Source organism: Pagrus pagrus (assembly GCF_965226575.1).
Source record: "Pagrus pagrus genome assembly, chromosome: 16".
Taxonomy (NCBI): Eukaryota; Metazoa; Chordata; class Actinopteri; order Spariformes; family Sparidae; genus Pagrus; species Pagrus pagrus.
In genome coordinates, this window is record NC_140200.1 from 5,579,498 (window position 1) to 5,601,422 (window position 21,925).

A 21,925-nucleotide genomic window follows, 5' to 3' on the forward strand; every position below is an offset into this window, starting at 1 on the left:
ACAAATATCTACAGGGGAGAAAGTCAGAGGTTAAATTATTTACAAGTAGATGTCTGTGTGTGTAGTCCACTGTGACTGCCGGTGTAGCGCCGAAATAGGCAGTGTGTGATATTGTTTTCATGGCCGACTACAGCAGCGCCACCACATCTTCTCCATATGCATGGCCTTCGGTCGTCATGGTCACCAATTCATGTGGCTGAGAGAGGACCACCACCGAGTCTGCAGAGCCTGGAGGGACAGACACAAAGACAAGTAACATGAATGGATGCGAGCTAATAGTGAGACTTCTGTGAGTGCCTACATTTAGTTTTAGCTACAGTCATCAAAACATCAAAGACCCTTCAGGGAAAACTACTCGTATATTTGTCCTTGGGTTTCTGCAAGACTTCGCCTGGTTATGCCTTTTGGTTTTAATGCTGACAGGCCGGTTTTGGAGAACGTGAAGGACGTGCATGTACACGTACTGTACAATATGTAACACTGTTTATATAAGAAGTATTCACTGTCAGAGAGGGCTGAATATTATCTAAAGGCATTACACATGGATGAGTTTTAAGTTCTGACAATTGGTGACCAAAAGATACATGTTTTACAACAAACATGTTACCACAATATGACATACATAATAACATTACACCAATATTAAATACAAATTTAACTTCAAGTGTGTGCTACTACCAGCTAAGTAAAGGTCTGTATTTGCTATTTGTTAAGACTTTACCAGCGCAGTTCCCCAGTGTTTGGTTAAGAAATTATTTATGAAGTTTACACAAAATGCAGTCGCACAAATAATAACTTCTATCAGACAAAAAGCAAAAACAATACATAAAAAAAATGATACTAAAAGAAACAACTCTACACTGAAAAATACATGGACTGTTGGAGAAGCAGCTCATTTTCAATAGAAAATTATGATTTCAATAAAAGGCAATGCCGATAGTCGTCCCTACGATATCGTTATCAAAGTATGTGGTCAGACATATTGTGATATTTCACTTTGTTGATTTTGCTTTTAAGGAGATTTTAAAATATCAAGATATATAGAATCACAATATGCCCCAAAAAATATTGTAATATTATTTTAAGGCAACATCGCGCAGCCCAATGTAACATCAAAAGATTCATAAGATTTACTTTGAAGCCCCGGTAATCTGACAGAATGGGACCAATTATTGAATGTTACAACAGTCGTGAGCGCTCCAGTTCTTAAAATGCTATTAGTAATGGTCTAGGAGTTTAGGAAATCATAGTTGGGTTGGAACCAACAGTTTTAGCAGCGTATCTGGGATGAACAGCAGGAGTCCAACCGAGAAGAAACGAGGCAGGACAGATGGGGAGGGGTTTGTTAATCAGACTGTTTACAGAGTCGGAGATGAACATCTAAAGAGAGTAAACAGCATCACGATACCATATGCACATACGAGCTGGTGCGAGGTATACTCTGTGAAAAGTTGTAGTTTATAAGCTTGTTTGCGAGGTGCTGAGATGATATTGCTAAACAAAGAAGTGTTGTAAAAGAAGAAAAAGTCACAAATGTCTTCTAGTCTAATTCGAATCATTAAATACAGCAAGCTACCTACAAGCTGTTTGTTTTAAACCCTGACAATCAGCATTCAAAACAACACAGCTTCAGTACAAAGAGGCCTGAAAGCTGCCGTCTGAATTGTCGCTTCGAAGTTGGAGAATCTGAAACAAAGTCGTGACAACAAGAGGAAAACACGAAAGCTGGACTGAGTAACAATGACTGAAAAACACTTAACAGGACATTAGCAACACCACGAGTTGACTCAGCAGCGCTGACATTAACATCGTGAGCTGCACTAAAGCATTTTCTTTACAGCGGGGTTACCGTATTGCCACATGTCTGCTGTCCACGCTGTATATGTTGGGTTTCCTGTCATACGTGCGCTAACACCTACCTGGCGATCTCAGCATGGCGTGGTGAAGGTTCATGGGCTCCACGGTTGATGTCATGTTCTCGCCGTCTGCCTCCAGCAGGCTGCTTTGTGTCAGGGCCTCTCCTGTCAGAACAATGAACACGCTGCGTTTAACCCACCATCTTTAAAAAGGACTGGCAGCTAACAGTTTGACTGTAAAAGAAAAAAATCTATGTCTCAAGCGAAACCCGCACATCTCTAACTTCCTACGTTACCTTTTGACTCCTATAAATTTTTCTGCCTGTTTTTTTTAGGGCCTGTATTTATTCCAACGCAGCCGCTTTAATAATTCATCTAGTTAGTATAAATAACACAGAAACTACCCCTCTGCTGTGAAGCGGCGTCTTCCTATGCTCCTCTTTTACAAAAGACCAGCCTCTTTGGGGAGACTGACCCGAATAAATGTGCTGTTTATAATTAGAGCTTTGGCAGCGTTTCCTCTGTGGTGATTCAGCCGCGGTGCTTCCCACCGCTACAGAAAAAAAATGTGACCAGGAGGCAAACGCGCTGTCTGCTGTCATTGTTCCACGGCTGAAAATCCACCTAATTTAATCTAATTTTGTACAATTAGACCATATGTTGGAATGTAAAGGGCTCATTGAGAATCTGAAGAGGTGCCGAAACCGACACCGAGAACAGAGGAAGGAGCAAAAACTTGAGTGAATTTCCAACAGCTGCGGTGGAAGATGAACTCGAGTATCCACTCATTTATCTCGGTAATTTGCGAGGTGAAGGCTGGGAAGAAATTTGAGCGAGGCAATTTGAGTTACCGTGCCATTTTTACCTGGTGATTACATACTTTCCAGACGATTCTGACCCCATCATGAGACGCCTAGCAGGCCTGTATCTGCGGGTACGGTTGTGCTGCCTCTGCTTTTTCACCGATATGTGCACTGTAGAACAATTCAGCTGCCGGCCCCTCAAGACTAAAAAATTCGAATGATAAATTTTTAAGTGCTGAAGGGCATCAATTATTCAAGAAACGCTCCTAAATGTAACTTAAACCAACACCATCTCTATGCACTTTTTAAAATGTATGGGCTGCTTGAAGCTACATAATCCGAGGATTAGCATAACCACCTACTGCACTGTGTGTGTGTGTGTGTGTGTGTGTGAGGCAGATAGAAAAGAGAGAAAGACCTGTTTCTCTGCTTTCACTACTGAGCCCCTCCTCGCCGTGCCTCTTCCTCATGTGGACGTTTCTGCTGCCCGACTGAGAGAAAGTCTTCCCGCAGATCCCACAGTGGTGAGGCTTCTCACCTGAGGGGGGGAGCACAGACACAAAACTTATGCATGCCTTCAAAAAAAAAAAAACGGCACATGAGGATATATTATATCTGTAGCACACCAATTACAAAGTAAAACAAACGCTCAGGTGCGCAGCTGTAAACTCACTCACCAGAATGGACGAGCATGTGCTTTCGGAGGCTGGAATACTCTGCAAAGGATCGCCCACAACCATCTGCTTCGCACAGAAAAGGCTTCTCTCCTGGAAGCGGCCACCCACCACGCACACGCACACATGCATATGGTTGAACTTCACAACACAAAGACTTGAAAGTAGTAAAACTCGTTACTGAAAGTGATTTCAACGGCCTAAAACACTCTGGAAGTAGAGAATGCAGCTTTTTTTTGTCGTTGTTTTGGAGCGGAGCGGTCCCACTTTGATGCAAAAAGCTAAAAAAATGTAATAAAATTTCATCCAACTAAGTGGATATTACAGCTCACAGAAAGCCGCTCTACCAGACATATGGGCAACAAATACAGCGTATAGCTTAGTCGGCTGCTAACTGGTCCCTAGATAGGAGAAGCAGACCGTTGAACGGGCCATCAAAATGTTAATGTCACCCTGAATAAAATATGACAGAGTACGGTTACTCTTCGCAGCGGTGAAATGGAGGCGCCAGTGCTGCTGACTCTTCAATCTCCAGCCTTGGATGCACCAAGGAAGCACTAAATGAGCGGAGTCAAATGGCCTGAGTCAGTTATTGCTTCCAGCGTGTTTGGGCTTTTATAAACGCGGCTATCTCCTGCTTCCCCCCCCACCTGTGTGTGTGCGCCTGTGGTTCTTCAAGTTTCCGGCCGTGGTGAACTTCTTGCCACAGTTCTTCTCCTTGCAGATGAAGGGCTTCTCGCCGTTGTGAGTCCTCATGTGCACCTGCAGCCTCTGGAGCACGTAGAAGCTCTTGCCGCAGCCCTCGGCGCCGCACCTGAACATGCGGTCGTTCCTGGGAGGGCGAGGAAATCAAACAAGAACAAGGCTCGATGTCTCCTGTGCACACACTTCTTTTTCGCAGCAGCCCACCTCGGGGTCAGACGGGGCGACTGCAAATAGATTTCCTGCACTGATGTTAAGAGAGCTCCTGCAGTATGAGTGCACACTTCTTTCTAAGGCTCAGCTGGTGTTTCTCCTGTTTGGCTGCTCTGTCTGCCTCCACCACAAACAACCTGTGGAAAACACTGCGCGATCAGAGTAAGCTGTAAAAACATCTGTACAGCTCTGATCCAGCACATCTGGCTCGAAGAGGAACAGCGACGCACTAACTGTGCCGCTTACAGTTTCCACTTAGAAGATAAGTTCACACAAAAATTAAAATTCAGTATTTATCTCCTCGCCACTTCCCCGATAGAAAGTCAGGTGAGCTATTGTGGTCCATAAAACACTCCTGGAGCTTCACAGAAAAACAGTGCTGCACATTCTGCTGAACAACTGCAGAAGCTGGGTGGGTTGTTGTTGTTGTTGTTATGTTTTAAAACAAGTCCCCATCTACCTCAGTCGTTTAGGATAACGATCCAATGCTGTTTGGTTATGAAGCTCCAGAAATGTTTTGTGGACAACGAAAACTTCGCCCGACTTTGCATCGGCATCAGGGCGAGTAGAGAATGAATAACTTTTCAATTTTTGGGGGGGAACTTATCCTTTAAGTTTTACTAGATGAAGATGAATTTTTAATTATTTTATAACATTTCTTGCCCATGTAAAGTTGTCTGGAGACAATTTCCGCACAATTTTCACGCACAGGCAACTGCAGCACTTTAAAGTAATACCTAGACTTAAAGGTGCACTATGCAACTTTTTTACAGGCCTACAGACAAACAAAGAGACAGAGCTCTTGATACATGAATAGCAGTTTAAAGAGCTGTTACATTTATTTTTGTAAACAGTCGACCAAAATTGGTTTTATTTTGAGGTATTAGAACAGAAAACGCACCTCTTCCCATCTAGAAGTCTGACAGTTCAAGAATACAGAGATATCCATAACTATAATTGTTATTAATAATAATAATTACTGGCTTGGTATTTTCTATTAACAGCTATGACTTGACTGCACATATGATACCTAAAGCCACGCTGTGTAATTACTTGTATAAATAGTTAGAAGCGGCGTTAGCCTGCAAGGTTTCATCATTATTTTCAATTTGGAGAATGTGTCCACATTAGGCAGGATTTGCACAGGGTTTAGTCCTGATGCTTCTGCTGCCTGGGTCCATTATCTCCCGCCGCTGTGTGTACTGTGTGTTACCTGCGTGTACTGTGTGTTACCTGTGTGTACTGAGCGGTTACCTGTGGGTTTTGAGGTGGTATTTGAGATGAGCCGGCCACGTGAACGTCCTGCAGCAGCCCTCAAACGAGCAGCGGAGGATTTGCTTGGAGAGGGGGCGGCTGGTCCGAGGCGGCTTGTCCCCGTCTGCTGTCAGGCCGTGTGTGTGGTCACCTAGGCAACCAAAAGAGCGAAGTGAGGCTGGGTTGAGCAGCAAAACAATCCGGGAGTGCCTAGGCGGCCCGGCCGCTGGAGCCCGGCCGTATAGCAGCTAATCATCAGGTACCGACTGAGACCTGCTGACAACTACGGCCGTAAGAAAACAGCCCTGAATGCAATCACTCGGACTCCCCGCTTTGAATGCCTCTAACAGGTCCAATTTAGCTTACAGCATGCCAGCAGTAATGCACCCATAACTGATACCCTGCTGCTGAAGGAAACGCGTCTAATCTAATGCAAGCAAGTGGGAGGGCAGCCATTACACCGGCTCAGATAGAGGAGCTTTAGCCCCACGCTGAAACAGTCGAATTTTATCTAACAGCCTACAAAGTATTTCAAGCTCTTTCTTAACAGCTACACTGGCTCAGATGAAGACTTTTTTTTTTAATGTGTAAAGCACTTCTTCTTAGTCATGGGAGATCATATCAAAGACAGTCAAGGCTGGATCCACATAGTCTAAACATTTTTTTCCCTTCTCTCTGCTAACTGTCCTCACTTGGCCCTATAATAGAAATATAACAAGGCCAATGATAAATGTGGAGAAGTCACAAGGAGGTAACGAGAGAACACCTGAATCTGAATCCAAACTAGGCCACACGATCACCTGAGGTGAGCCGCTTTTCAAAACTGCTCAAGTAAAAGAAGTGCCTTCGCTTCAAGACGGGAAACACTGAGGCATCGTTCTCCAGCACGCTGGGAGTTCGACCACGACAGCGTGACAGTGAATACAATAAAATAAAAAAAAAAGAGCACGTACAATGAAGCGGCATTTAAGTAAGAAGCTCAGAAACCGTGGAAAATGGATCCGCGTCGGAATGAGAGCTCACTCTCGTATCACTTTCCTAACCGCGACCTCCAGCTGCAATTCGTCTCGGAGGGAGTTCAAAGATCAGAGGAGTAGCTCGGAGCCGCGGTGCCTTGAATGTCACGGGAAGACTCTTTATCTAACGGGCGGCCTGTGGAGAGGAGTCAAAAATGGGCTGTGATGAAACTCCTGACTCCTGCCGTGGGTCAACAGATTGCTACGCCGCTGTGTGCTGTAGGAAGGCAGCGTCTGTCTTGGATCAGAGATGAGAGCTTCATGGTGAGGAGGAGGACGAGATGAAGGCGCGGATAACTTCTGGCGAGCTACAGATTAAGACGTGATTTTAGCGAGTGAAGAAGCTGCAGTAAACAACTCCTGCATACTTTATTTTGATGGCAAACATCGCAGCACCATGGTGTTTAGAGAGCTCAGGGTTTTCTTTTCACTTGCCTTTCAAGGTTTTATTTAATGGCGCTTGTAAAATAACAACAAACACTAAAAGGTAATTATCATGTTTGATCTTGAGTTGGACTTTCCAGGATTTGCTTCTAATTCACCTCATAAACGTCTTTACACACCACCGCTTTCTACCAAGTGCTGGACCGGTGCTGCACATTTACAAGTCTCAGCAGGAGATGAGGAGGAAGTTGAGCTCTGGAAAAAAACCTCTTTACTGGTCCGACGTTGAATAACAGTTGACCCTTGACCCGGGCAATCCTTATTGTTCAGCCCTTTACTGCGATTTCAGCGTACTAAAATTTGTGACCCATCAACATGTCGTGACACTGAAGGAGTAAGTAAATGAAAAAGACCAGAGAGTCGATGAATACGTGATTAACACACGTACATTTCTCACAATGGTTACACAGAGCCCGTTAAAAGATTCTTCTGATGTTATGAAAACCTCGCTGTAATTACAGTTGTCAAACTTCAATTTAGGTTATCAGACTGTTTCGTGACTAGGAGCAGTTGGTTACTGTGCAGAATAAACTAGCTGTAGACAGATTAATGGCCCCGACCGATTATCAAACTGATTTTCTGCATTTTTTTCATCAGACTGCTGATAAAATAAGCTAATTTCAAAATGTTTTACTTTGGCTCTGATGCAGCGTCCTCGCACACAACATCTGATTGGTAACACCTGCCTGAAAAAGCCGCATCAGTCGACCCCGACAATAAACACACAAGATATAACTTGTTAATGAGCTTTGGCGGAGCTGGCGGGCTGATTATCATGTCATTCACCATATATTACTAAATGCACATTAAATCCTGACAGGCACGGCACAACGCAAAGTGAAACATCATCAGTGTTTGACGATAATGTGTCACTTACAATGGCATATTTGCCGTCAGACAGAAGACGAAGCTACAAATGTATTTTGATTGAGAGACTTCTGATGAGACGCTGAACACAGTTTCCGTCGGTGCTGATTGCACCACATTTTCATCTCGTCGCTGACCTCATTTCTCTTCTTTATGTCTTTGATGCCTGCTGAAAGTAGACCAGGATGTTATCTTATCATAAAAATGTGCCGCTTCCTGTGCACAGGCTCGTTTTCATCACTACATCACAGATAGCGGTCACACACAGGCCACTTGCAACTGCTCACAGAGAGCCTGTTTGTTTGTCGTTACTTTCCAGAATAAAAGACCTCTATAACGGTTTCTGCTTGTGTTGACAGGACAGAGTGACTTTACCGTTAGTGACACTTGCAGCTCTGGCGTCCTGGCTGGCCTTGGCATCTCTGGCAAGCTGTGCCCGCGTGGCGGCAATCAGGCTGTCATGTGCCAGCTCCTGTACGCGCAGATACCAGGGAGCACTGCCATCTATCCCGTAGTCACCCGACGAGACCCCCTCGTCGTCGTCCTCCCCGGCTCCATCTGCGGCGAAGATCAGCGACTCTGAGGAGGCTGTGATGCCTGAGAGGGAACAAAAGGCAGGAGGTGAATCACCATGAGACGAGACATTAGTTGTCAATGTGATATTCTGCAAGATCGTCCGTGGCCCGAGCCTCTCTAGGTCATGACTCTGAAGTCATTATCGTCCTCACATCACACTCAATTTTGGTTTTAAAGTGAGATTCTGAAAGGCTGAGAGGATGCAGGCGAACAGACGTGGTGAAAATAGACATAAATACTACCAAAAAACTATCTCACTTTAATCCTGGTTTAAATTTAGTGTTACAAAAGGTAGAAAGTGATTCTGTGGACTGAAAAGTCTTTTCTACTCGTCACATAGCTCACTGAGTCCCAGGCAGAACACAGCACGCTGCACAAAAGGTGTACGTCAGGGGACCAAAATTAATTTTTTGGCTCGGCTGCCAAGGGCTGATGAACCAAGAGAATGTGCCTGCCAAGGATCATTTCTCCCAGCCAAAATAATTCTCCCCTCGTTTTTTTTCTTACTGAAAATGTGTCACCTCGTTTCTTTTCAGCGCCGCGCGTGGAGTCGAGAGCCGTGCAGGACACAAAGTACAGACGCGAGATGGAAATTTAGAGCTTTAATGTTAAACTTCTGTCTTAATGATGTTTGAAATCCACCAGGGAGTGATTCATCATACAGGAATGAGGTGGAAATAAAGTTTTTTCGAATCAGTTTAGGACCTGGGGGCTTCCGTGGACTTGAATTACACCAGGCGGCCTGTTTTTTAATGTTTTAAAACAGGTCCTCAGCTACTTCAGCGGTTTCACTGCAACGCTGTTTTGCTGTCAAGCTCCAGAAATGTTTTGTGGCCCGACTTCACCCGACTTTCCATCAGAAAGGGGATGAAAAGATAACGACTAACATTTTGGGGAGAACTTATCCTTCAACAACAAAATAGGGAAAAGTGCCCAACAGTATTCAAGGTGGATATATATTTCGGACTGTTTATTTACCTTTTGCAAGGTTCAGCAGGACGTAGGAAGTGCTGTCTGACTGTTGTAGGTCATGGAGGATGGGTGGGGGGCTGGGTGAGGCCCGCGGATGAGCGTGTGTCTGGACCACCAACGGGCTTCGCTCCGACACGCCTCCGAACTCTGACAGGGAGGGAGAACTCTGAGGCTCATGGCTCAGGCCTCCGTCTGAGGAGAAAGACGTGTTATCTGCACATTAATACCCCAAATAATCAGACTGTGGTTTACACTGTTAGGCAGGTACAATTAGTTTAAAGTCATGTTTGGTAGGTTGTTATGTACTGTCAAATGTTTTTGCTTTATAAGATGGCATTAAAAGGAATAATGCCATCCAGTCAGTCAGGTGGAGCTTGTCAGAGCTCGTTTTATTATTACAGGGTTGAATACAATGCAACAGTGATCCAAGTATAAAGGGCATCGTGATCCTAGTCATCAGGGCATTGACAGGATATCCACAAATTTAGAGTACAAGTAATAGCTTTGTTGTGGACTGCTGCACTTGAATTTAAAAAATGTGGCACATTTTTTAGAGCTTTTTCACTGAGCTGCCCACCATCAGTGGCTGAGAGCAGTGAGAGTGGACGAAAACAGTAAAGTTTTACGAAGCTCCTGAAGCGGCAGGGTCCGGTGATAAAATCCTGTACTGTAGGTTAATCAAAATAAGTGACCCCATCGTTTTCATATTATTACAAAAATCTGTGGAGATTATAAAGATTCAGAACGTGTGTTGCAGAGATGAAGCCTTTCCTCACTAGAGGCCTTAAATGTTGAACAGTCCTTCACTCTGACAGTTCAGATTTGTGGCTTTTTGGCACTAAATACAAATAAAAATTCAACTGTTCATGGCTTTTTAACACCTGAACAGCTCTGGAGTTAAAATGTTTAAAAGAAGGATGCAATGGCTCACTTAAATCTTTTCAATCCCTGTACATAAGTAGTAAATGTAAGTAAGTTTGCAGAGGTTATGACGTAGTGAGTCATGCTGTCAGGAGAATCAGAAAAATATCAATACTTGGCTGCAGTGTATCAGAAGAGGAAGCGATGCGATATATTGTCATATCAACTCCTAGTTACGGTTATGAACTCTTCTATAACTACACTGACATGAGTGATAAAGCTGTTATTATGGTCTAGGATTGCTACATCATTACCATTAACAAGACAGTCTAAGGTATCTTGTATCCTGTTGACAGTGGAGGTGTCACACAGCTTGTTGTAACACATCTTTAAACAACAATACTTAACAATAAAACTTAATTCACTTGTGGTTTTGAGTGACATGCAGCCACAGTGACAATGAATAAGCTGTGAGTGCCTCTGAAGTGTGTTTTTGGCCTGTGGTGGACGGGGACAACCTGTGAGCTCCAGCGGGCTGCACAGTGAGCTCTCAGCCGGGGTCAGCAGAGGCAGGCAGGAGTGTTTGGACTCAGAGTCCTCCAGACCCTGAACCAGCGGGATGGACGCGTTCTGCACAAACTGCACCAGCAGCTGAGAGGAAGAAGAAGAAGAAGAAGAAGAAGAAGAAGAAGAAGAAGAACAGAGCCTCAACACAAGCACAAGTACAGTCAGGATATGAAGCTCATGTCTGACTCCAGGTCACAACAGATTACCTCTGGTTTGGAGTCAAGCTCATCAGAAAGCATCACCCTGTGTGGAGCCTGTGGGACAAACATGAAGACACTGATCCATCAAACGCACACTGATCTGCGAAGATTTAAGTCTAATCAAGACGATCCTCACCTCAGATTTGACCTACTAAATGTGAGAGTGTCAGTCGGTTCATGAGCGGACGGGGCAGGTCATCTTTGACTCAAAACCATCGCACAATCTGCGGTCAAACAACAGCACAAGACGTCAATTTAACACATCTCACCTTTGCTATTTGAAAGTGAGTCGCTACGAGTGAAAATACCAAATAAGTACGTGTGTGGCTCGGAGCTGAAGCACGACAGCACTGCGTCAGGCTGAACAGTTGTTGGATAAAAACAGACAGATGACAGGCTGCGCTGCTAACTTAGCTAGCAGGGTTAGCACTTACCAAACTAGCTACCGGGGCTAGCAGACTGATGTTAGCTGCCCGGTGTCACAGCCTGGCCGCTGCCCACACACCGTGCATGTATTTAGTGATATAAAATCTTAAATAACGTTAAACGAACTCGCTTACCTTGTAACAGTTGTGTAATAGAGCTGAGAGCAGCTGGATAATTGTCCCAAAACAGAGCAGCAGCAGGTTTGTTGTACGGTGTCTCTGAGGGAACAATGTTAGGACACTTCCGCGTTTCCCACACGGGGATCCTGTATCATGGGCGCCATCTTGTGGCCGAATGGGTGAACTACACTGTAAGGCCAGACTGGAATCTGACAGATATGGAGGCATTTTGATCTTTTGATAAATAAATAAATAAATAAATAAATAAATAAATAAAAACCATCCCGAAACACCTGACAGTTCAAGATTGAAAACAGCTAATGTGTGGTGAGGAGGTGGAGTTGTGAAAATTATCATTGAATTACTATTATTATTATTATTACTTATATTACAAGTTGTCTGTTATTTTGTGTTTAAATATGCAAATGGTGCATTATCAAATAACTTTAAAAAATGCACTAATTTGAAATGTTATAGAAATCAGACTATGAATGATAATTAACCAAACTCGTCTGTTATAACCTTCAGATTATAGAATAAAAATGAAAATGCTACAAATGTGGAGATTTATGGCACTGTGAGAATAAACTCATTTTGAGAAACTGGTGGATCTACCTTATAGATATCACCATAAAACTAGATTACTTACATTAACAAAATTATTTAATGTGCAACTATAATGAACTAATTTGCATAAATGATACATATGAACTAAAATAAACACCTAAATATGTTTTGTTTTTTCTTTCCACTAGTCTGAAATAAGACATGATACAGACGCAAAATAGACAAAAATCTAAATTTTTGAAAACTGAAATTCAAAATCCTCAGTATGTTAACCCATCAGTATAGTGTGTCTGTTACAGGTGTCAATACTTTGCAATCCAGAGCGCCGTCGTTTTGAATCAAATGAAGTCGGTATTTATAAAATGCCTGGAGATGAAGCTTAAACTTCCACAATGACTTCAGAGGAACACATGCGTAATAGGCTTTATGACTCCTGGAGTGTAATCTCTTGTGTTGGTAAAATCCAAGCATTGGATTCATATTCATGTGTGTTCATAATGTCCTTTTGTGCTATAAGAAACACAGATGTCACAGTAGAAATGAGAAATAAAACATCATACGCAAAAAGAACATTTTCTTTGGAATGAAAACATTTATTACACAAGCAATGAGTCTCTAAACTTAAAATGTACAAAAAGAGCCCTAAAAAGCAAGTTACAACAAACCCTTCCTCAATCTCAGTTATTGATCTTTGATTGGTAAAGCTGAAGCATCGTTGTTTATAACAAGTTCCATGTCTCCAGACATTTAAAACCGCAAGGCAGGAAACTATTGTTTTGGTGAATCCTCTACTGGAAAGTCCCACGAGGATTTCAACAACTTTCTGCATTGACAATGTTCAGAATAAAAAACAGATTGCCGGCGAGCCACATTACATTCAGTATGCCGAATTCGACTGAAGGAATTATTCGCCCTAATGATCGTTTTGTTCATCAACTGCTGGTGCGTGACTGAAACATTTTGATAAAACAATCACAAAAAATGTTCAGCATCTTTAAAATTGAAAGAAGGCAGTCTGAAATGCACTGAGGAGACAAAGCTGCCAACATTAAATGAAACACTCAAAATCCAGTGTTACAAAATTACACGAGTCCGACTGAATGAACAAAAAAACCCTGTTCCTCTTTTTTGATTAACTTCCATTGTTTTGAAAGATGAAATAGAAAAAATTGTGGTCACACATAATCATGATCACGACGACAGGATTCACAATCTATTGCACAGCATGTAGCGTATAGAACGGCGTCCAGAGATTTTTTTTGTTGCAGCAGTTCAGTCAATAGTCAATCATGTGGACAGGATCCAGGAAAGAGTCGCCACAGCAGTGCAGATCCATGTAAACAAAGTCAGATTCCTGCGCTTCAATAAACAAATGTGCTGTGGTAGAAGCTGATGGAAGCGAACAAAGAAAGCTCTTAAAGACGGTTGGACATGGTCACCGTTGTTGTGCTGTGATCAGCCAAAACATTGCTGACCCTTTTGATGTTACAGCACCATCATTTTTTCCACTGGCAGTGAACCAGTAGCAGAACAGCGAGATCGAATTTCAGACTCTACAGCGACCCGTTGAGAACGGTATCAAGAATACAGCATCTGTTTGTGTATCTGACTGATGGACTTGCATTTGCACAGTCTTGACTCTGCTGTAGAGAAGAGCTCAAACTCACTGGCATTTGTTTTTAGTCAAGGCAAAAGACCAAAACAGTGCCAGCAGTCTTGCTGCTGTCCTGGTTCAGTGTCTTAATAAGGCCTTCATTAAGGACGCATGGTATGAAAAACAAATGTCTGGTCTATTACAATGACAACAGCACAAATATTACAACAATATGAAAAGATTAGGTTTTCTTTTCCATGCATCAAAACTTGTTCTGCACCGAGCCAAGCGTGGCTTTTAAAAAACCTTGTCGTAAGGTTACACACTTTGTAAGAGATGCAGATTGTAAGAGATGCATGGTCATGACGTGTTCAATTGCTACTGCAGCTTCTACGTTCAATATTTGGAGAACATGCATCATTAACACACAAACACAAAAAACATATTAAGGTGCCGTTGTCAATAGACTGTGGGTCCTTTGAGCATCTGATGGATTAGAAACTAAAACTTGATTTTTTGCAACGTTTTTCTGCAGACGGGGGCGGTTTGGCTGCCCTTGTTAGCCTAATTGCACTCATTAAAGTGGGGTGACACAAGGGGCTTGTTCAAGATGCAGGGAAAGCAGAAGACAGAATTACACAAGTCAAGAATTTAACTTGGAGTCAAAGCAAGTTTAAAAAACAAATTCATCTCTTACATAACTTCCCTACAAATAGAAAATTCTTGGAACGGCGGACTCCATTGTCAGGAAAACTAAAATGTTCCAAGCCATCTGAGTCAGATACAATCCAACAATGCCCCCAAGTTGAAAAAGACTAATATAATTTACAGTGTTTAATGTTTAATCAGACTATCTTATCATCTGCTATGTCTTCTTTAGAGTCAAAATATCCACTGCACCGCAGTCCCTTCAAAAGATAAGATATGCAGCAAAACACCCACAAATTATTCACAAAGGAACCCAAACGTCTGAGATTGTGTGACAAACACTTTCATACATTTTATCACAGAACACATGACCCTCACAAGTGCACAGAAACTTTTAAAAAAAAATTAACTATTAATGTTCACATGGTCAGAAACTGCTAAAGTAGACAATAAATGATCCCTTAATTGAGATGTTCCTCATGAGGCGTTTTAAGTTAACATAAGCACAGCAAGAACATTATCATCACATCTGATATTATTATAGAGTTAAAGACAGAATATACAAAAACATGTTTATAGAGGAAAATGATAGAAGTAAAAAAAGAAAAGAAAAAAACATTTGACAATATTAATATTAAGCATCGCTGTGTCATAGAAGTGGTTCTCAAACCTTTTCTGTCGTGACCCCACCCCACAATTTTACCATAGTCAGTAACAATGCTAGGGGAAGCAACTCATAAAAAATTATCCAAGTGCAACTTTAGTGAAATAAAAGGTCAGCGCGATAGCTTCAGCAGACTATTTCACTCTCTCATCCACACCCCCACTGCACCACAGTTTGAGAACCACTGTACTGCGGGAGTAGTAGACACCGGTAGTGGTAGTGTGCCTCACAATGCTCTTCAAGTACTGTAACTTAAACAAAAAGACTTTTGCAGTCTGCCATCATAGCTGCCATTAATTTCTGCCCAGAAATCACTTCAGACACACCCTGTGACGTACACTGGGTTTGGATATTAAGGCCATAATTTATAAATATCCCAAAATATTATTAATCTGGACTTGTGAGGCCCAAAGTTGATGCACAACAACTGGCCTTCATCAAACCTGACTTGATGGTTGTCCAAAAAAAGGTTCATACAAAGAACAATTTATACAAATGAAAATAGAAATGAATTTAACAACAGAAAAAGTCTGCACTTAAGTTAGATAATATTGCCACATTTAATTACATCCAAGTGTATATCAAAAAAACAACTGATAGAAGTCACACAAGTCACTGTTAAATATGGTTGAGCTACAGGAAGCACTCTTTACCCTCGGATGTTTTGGGGGAAGCATCTAAATGGCTGTTAAGAGCTTTACCTCCAGCCGGTTTGCACTGAACTATAGCTGCCATCAACATGATGGGAATGCAAAACTAGAAACCGTTAACGGGCTGTGCCGAATCTTTCACACCGAGTTTTAAACTAAAAAGACACTTGAGGCATATGTTCGTCTATTTAAAGATGCTGACTGGCAAGAGGCCCTGGACCCGTTCACTGTGACATGACAACATCTCTTTAAGCCTGTCATAAATCATCCATGTTACATAATTGTACCTGCTGTATGAAATAATTTGGACTGTGTACACACTGTGACTGTCAACGGGATGTCTGACAGCACATCGGGATGAGTGGAACACATCTTAGAGAGCTACTATGATCAAAAACTGTTGTAACAACAGAAAGATCAGACAGCTGGTTGTTAGAAGTTGCATACAGATGATTTCCAGTTTTAGATGAAAACACCTTGCCATGCACTGTTCAACTTTAAATATCCAGTCTAAGGGGCTTTAATCAAGCGTTCAGATTCTGAGCCTGTATTGTGCATTTAGCAAATAAAAACAAACAAAAAAAAACAGTTGTGGTTGGTTTATGCCTTTGTGCCTTAGATCCAACTGGGGGCTTTTGGGTTTTGATTGCGGACAGGCAAAAGATTCTCATGCAGCAGAGTAGCAGTTTCAGTGGAAGAGATTGAGTCTAACAGTGAGCTGTGGTCAGTGGCCTCGTTTGACCTTAGGTCCCAGATGCACCAAGCCGACAGCTTGTGACTGGGCAGCACCGCCCATACTTTCTGCAGTGTGTCTTCACTGATAGCACTAACACTACATCTAACCCTATCTAGGGCTGTTTGAATGAGCTTATTGTATCATCGACAGACGCAATTAGAATGAGCACCAACTGAACCAAAACAAACCTGTGATTTTGTTCTTTTTCCACAAGCTGAAGACCGAAGGCTAACAACATTCAAGGAGCATTAAAGCAAAATGAACAATATCTATTCAAACTTTTTTTTTAAAAAGGGGATACATCAACATTCCCAGTTCAGAATCTGAGCACCTGATTAGATTTTTCACAAATTCTGAAAGACTGTAGGGTAGTTTTCTTGTCTTCTCTTGCCATGATGTTCCCTCGTTTACAAATACAGACCTCTGACTAAAATATTTCCTCTCACGCAGATGTAGAACATATGTGCATGCCGGCGGTCAACTGGCCTCAGGCTTTAGTCTTCTGATGAGTTCACGTGCAACTTTTAACAGAAAAGGCGAGGCAACACAAAGTCTTTATCTGCACCCAATCTTTGTGGTCGGATTGGTGTGTCAGTGCCCTAAGGCAGCTGGCAGCCAAAATGTAGGCCACAGCATACTCTGTGTGAGACTCTAGGGTGGGGGTGTGTATTGTGGAGCACATTACTTTCGGTCCATCCGTCCTGCTCCAACCCCCAACCCTAGCCTTCCTTTCCCCATCTCAGTCTAACAGATTACTGTCCAGCACCAGTCTAGGTCTAATCTGCCTTCAAGCTCGTCTGAGCAGCTCTCTCTCTATCTTTCTCTTTGTCTTCCTCCTGAAGCTTGGCCTGCAGCTTCACACAGATGCTGGTATCGCCGCTAAACACAGCCTGAAGGAAGAGGTCTGTGTGTTCTTTTAGCTGGTCTAGGTCGCTCTGTGTGCGTCGGTTCTGCCGGTGGAGCTCCTTTGTGCGGAGTGCGATGTCTAGCAGGCCAGATTTGCTCAGGATGTTGTAAGTGTTGCAGAAGCGCTTCCTCTTTATATCACTGTCGCCGTCACTGCTGTTTTGTTCTCCTGCTGAGCTGCTCTCTTGGGTGCCCCCCCAGGGAACAACAGGGAGCGTTTCATTTTTGGAGCCAGTCGTGTGAGCAGACGACAGGGAGGTGGTACACTTTGATTGCCTGACAGTTGATGAAGGCCTCTCCCTGGCAGGACTACTGCTAGCACTGGCTTCTGGTGTGTGGAGAGAAAGTCGGCTCTGGAGCAGAGGAGACATGGGGCTGGGGCTAGCAGGAAGACTGGGCGTGGTTGAGCCAGAGCTGCTGGTACTGACACACAGACTTCTCTGCTGCTTCTCTCTCTGACAGTGTTCCCGGTGGTTGGAGGTCGAGCTGCTGCCTCTCTCTGACCCTGAAGAGGAGGAGGAGGAGGAGGAAGAAGAAGAAGAAGAAGCAGTTCCTCTCCCTGAGGAACTGGAGCTGTCTCCAGGATGTGGAGCAATCTTGGGATAGGATTTCAGGATTGGTAGATAATTCTTAGGGCGTCGGTGTCTAGAGGAGGCCTCTTTTGAAGCAGGAGAAGCTTGACGAGAGACCACAGGCTGGAGGAAGACCACCTGAGGCTGCTGGACCACAGGCTGAACCACCTCCACTGTGGGACTAAACCCCCAGGGCTTCATGGCAGGAGGATTATCTCCAGGCTGCAATGGCACAGAGTCAAAATTAAGAGCTTTAAAAGCAGATCCCTAATTAGCACTTCCCTGTTTAACATTTGTGTTTCCTGTTAGTTGTTTACAAGGAGACTGAGACACAAAACTGTGACACACCGCAACATAAAAAAATGAGAACACTGAACACACAGTACCAATTAATCATTAGACTATGAAATAGTGGCAAACGCAAACCACAAATTTGCACAAATCGGAAAATCCTGCTAAAATTGATTACTTAACAATCAGCTGGAAATGGACAACATTATTATTAAACGTATTGACGTGAACAACACATTCGCTATTTGTACTTGACAAGTTACTAAAATGATCAAACAATATCATTAATTTTTCTGTTGATTCCCTGCCAGTTATATTTTCAGCATCACCTCCCACACTGTTTGTCATGGTCACATAGCAACCTGAACAGTTTTTCTGTGACAACTAATTCTCCTTTTGGGGATTGGCATATGATGCTGACCACACATTCAACATGCACTTTACCCATTCATGAGTCAGCTGTCACATGTCAGTCTCTGATTGTCAACATTACCAGAGACTCCAGTCTGCAGTGTAATTCTATACACTTCACTGTTAAATCATAATAATTACAATACATAATCACCAGTATCAGTATCTTGCCCACACATGCACGTTCTCTCTTCATCTCTGGAGGCACTGAAATGACTTTGTTCGTCAATATCACTAAATTATTATTTTCATTGCTCAAAGAGATGCCTGGCCACCCACGTTTAACCAGTCTGCAGGAGGTTGGGATCACATGCACTGATGTGCAGTCTATTCATTAAGACCAACTGCAGACTCAGGTAAGGCCCATATCATCGTGTCTGTCAGTATTATAAATATAATGTCTAAATATACAGAGCACTGCATGTTGCATTGACAAGCCGTGATGGAAATCAGCCATTTCACTGGCTCAATGAAAATAAAAAGGTGAAACACAGACTACACAGCTGTCAGAGTTTACTGATTAACAGATCACGCCCACTGGTGTGCTGTACAACATGTTTGAGATCAAAATCTTTGTCATAAAAACTTTAATGACCCACTACTGAACACACTGTTCTTGGTTATCATTGTCTAATCTGGTTTCCCCCCTTTTATAAACATTTAATGAATGAGTCTGAATTTCACTTCTAGCTACTTCTACTATACTTTTAGGTTTCTGCTGCTGGTCAGCAAGTAGTCTCGACCCTATGTGAATGTTCAGTCTTTTTCTGGTGACATGTTCCAGACAGCTGTGACTGGACTGTGACAGACACAGATGCAATAAATCTGGACCACAACCTTTCTGTTGTGACCCTAGCACCACCTGGGGTTCAAAGGTTGAGGGCTGAACCTAAGTGGAAGCAGAGATCGAGTCCATGCACGCAGAAAATGTTATTAGCTCAGGTTTATGTTACAGTGTTAAGGTTTTCACCGTGCAGAAGCTGGTTACCTGCTTCAGGAGGACGTTGTTCATGATGATCATCGGAGAGAGGTTGGAGTAGGAGCCTCCAACCACAGCCAGCTGAGAGGGCTGGGGACCAGAGCCAGAGGTCTTCTTTCCCCGCTTTACCGCAAGGCGGGGTGAATCCTCAGAGTCTGTTGTGTCCATTGTGCTCATATGCTCTGAGCTAGCATCTATAGACCAGGAAAAAGAGTAAATGGGGTTCAATAAAGTGATGCATTATAATCTAAGCACTTAACAATGTGATAAGAGCAAGCTCCTACCTGAGAATCCAGAGTCTCTCTCTGAATCAGCCCGGGATCCTCCAGACTTCATGATGCGAGGTCTGTTCGCTGTCCTCGAGTGACTCTCTGCCTTCCTCTTGGTACTCATCTCTTTTCCTGTTGTGCTGACAATGTCCTTGGCCTGACAGTCTCACAGCAACTAGATTAGCAAATCAAAGGCTGCAATTCAAACTACCCTTTTTATATATGGCTTGGGGAATAACGGAATATATGTAACAGGATTATGTAATCAGAATACAAAAAAGGGAGCAGTATTCCAGTTAAATTACAAAAAAGGGATATAATTATATTACAGATACATTCGAAAAAGGGGATTACTTACAGGATTACAGTTGTAGAATAGTGAAATACTAGTTTGTAACGATGCATATGTGCAAATATGACAACTTCTCACGAGTCTCACAAAACATCACTCTGGTCTCTAATGAAAACAAATACACAGGTGTGTATTTTCACAGAAGACACACTTGATAGTAAGATTGAGTAAAATTAATCTTATTAATGTATCTTTTCCAGTCTTTATTTGCATGTGTATGGTATTGGGGTAATCCAAAAATAACGGAAACCAATAAAGTTACACTTTAATTTTGTGATACTTGGATTACGTTACTGACTACATGTTCAAAAAGGTAATAAGTAACTGTATCTGAATACATTTCTAATGTAAGCCTCCCAGCCCTGCAGAATATGGCGTTGTGTGACATTACTGACAGTCTAACTTAAACTCGCAGCAGTTATAAAGTAGGATACTGGAGTATCAAATTAGCTTAAAATGCAAACATAGCTAACGTTTCTAAATGCGGTTAGTGGTCGTATGAAGCTGACGAGTGTTAAAAAGTGCCACGAATATTACATTAACATGGCGTGAAAAGGCAACATCAGTTACCTGAAGTAACTAAAGGTCTAAACATTTACTACATGACGGCCTGACGAGCTAAAAGCAAGCGAACACTCAGCTAAAGAATAAAATTAAAGTTAGCACGTCGGCAGGGTACGCTGCGTGCTAATGCTAACGTTTACTAAACAAGGGTGGGAAGCGGAGCTACAGCGTCCACCTACCTAACTGACACCAAGTACACAATCGGTACAGAAACACCACGAATTATTTTAGAAACATATATAAAGAAATAAATAAACGTACTTTTTCTGAGTGCTATTCCAGCGACGCTGTCCTCAAAGCTGAGGTGTAGTCGGGTCGAGCTGTCCTGCTGCCGTCTAACCGCCCTCTCCTCCGTGGTGTGGCGGTTGCTGATGCTCAAGCTACGCTGCCTGGAACTCTGTGTTCCACGGTACAATGCACGAGACAGCCCGCCCCTCCCCTGTTCCCTCGGTCACATGCGGAGCACGGTGGCAACAGCCGGTAACGGTCGCACTTTAACCGTCCTCTGCGGGCGACAAAACATAAATATACACATACAAACACCGACGGTCGGTCGGGTTTCGCTCATCTGCGGATAATAGTTTAAAAAAATCGCGAGGAACAGGATATTCGTTACAAACACTCGACCATATTTGGTAGCTTAAGGGCGTGGTCACGACTGGAGTACCAGCGACGTCACATTCTTTAGGCCTCTACGCCCGCCCACTTGATAGATTCCCTGCCTTCTGATTGGCCGGCGCAACCAGCAGCTGAAAAACGTGACCACGGCTAAATGTGTGGCAAGTTGAGGACATTGTGTTCAGGCGTGCAGTCGGGGGGTGTGTGCAGGACAGTATGCAGTCATCTCAGATGTACTGTCGGGGAACTCTGTGACGTGTGTGGTTTCTGGTTCTTGTGTGTTGCATAACAGGCTGGTTGGCCTACAGCTAACCTACGCTCTGGGCTGCATGTTTGAGGAAGTAAACACAACACTGCCCATGAGAACAAAACGTTCTCACGTGCAGGCATGCTGCTCTTTTAAGTACACTACACTTTGCTCTCCTGTGCCTGCTATGAAATGGAGGACGAGGAAGATGAAACCACAAAGTATTGCTTATGACACAGGGTACTTTCTCAAAATAGTAGTTACAGTAGTTACAGTATCTGACGGCACTCACAACAAAAAGCAAAAT

At 43.0% G+C, this 21,925-nt stretch overlaps 2 protein-coding genes across 2 annotated transcripts; both read right to left on the reverse strand.

Annotated features, from left to right (window-relative positions):
* Positions 1-29: 29 nt before the first annotated feature.
* On the reverse strand, positions 30-11,654 carry znf410 (zinc finger protein 410). The gene is made up of 12 exons (XM_084377598.1): positions 11,566-11,654; positions 11,142-11,229; positions 11,012-11,059; positions 10,757-10,889; positions 9,384-9,569; positions 8,205-8,426; positions 5,503-5,653; positions 3,984-4,165; positions 3,337-3,426; positions 3,078-3,197; positions 1,920-2,021; positions 30-228 (listed from the first exon to the last, which is right to left on the reverse strand). The coding sequence occupies exons 3-12, from the start codon at positions 11,042-11,044 to the stop codon at positions 128-130; spliced, it is 1,320 nt and encodes a 439-aa protein (XP_084233724.1). The 5' UTR covers positions 11,045-11,059; positions 11,142-11,229; positions 11,566-11,654; the 3' UTR covers positions 30-127.
* A 3,105-nt stretch (positions 11,655-14,759) lies between these two features.
* Positions 14,760-21,368, reverse strand: cipcb (CLOCK-interacting pacemaker b). Its single transcript, XM_084377532.1, has 4 exons — positions 21,015-21,368; positions 19,853-20,012; positions 19,578-19,762; positions 14,760-18,109 (listed from the first exon to the last, which is right to left on the reverse strand). The coding sequence occupies exons 2-4, from the start codon at positions 19,959-19,961 to the stop codon at positions 17,186-17,188; spliced, it is 1,218 nt and encodes a 405-aa protein (XP_084233658.1). The 5' UTR covers positions 19,962-20,012; positions 21,015-21,368; the 3' UTR covers positions 14,760-17,185.
* Between the last annotated feature and the right edge of the window lie 557 nt (positions 21,369-21,925).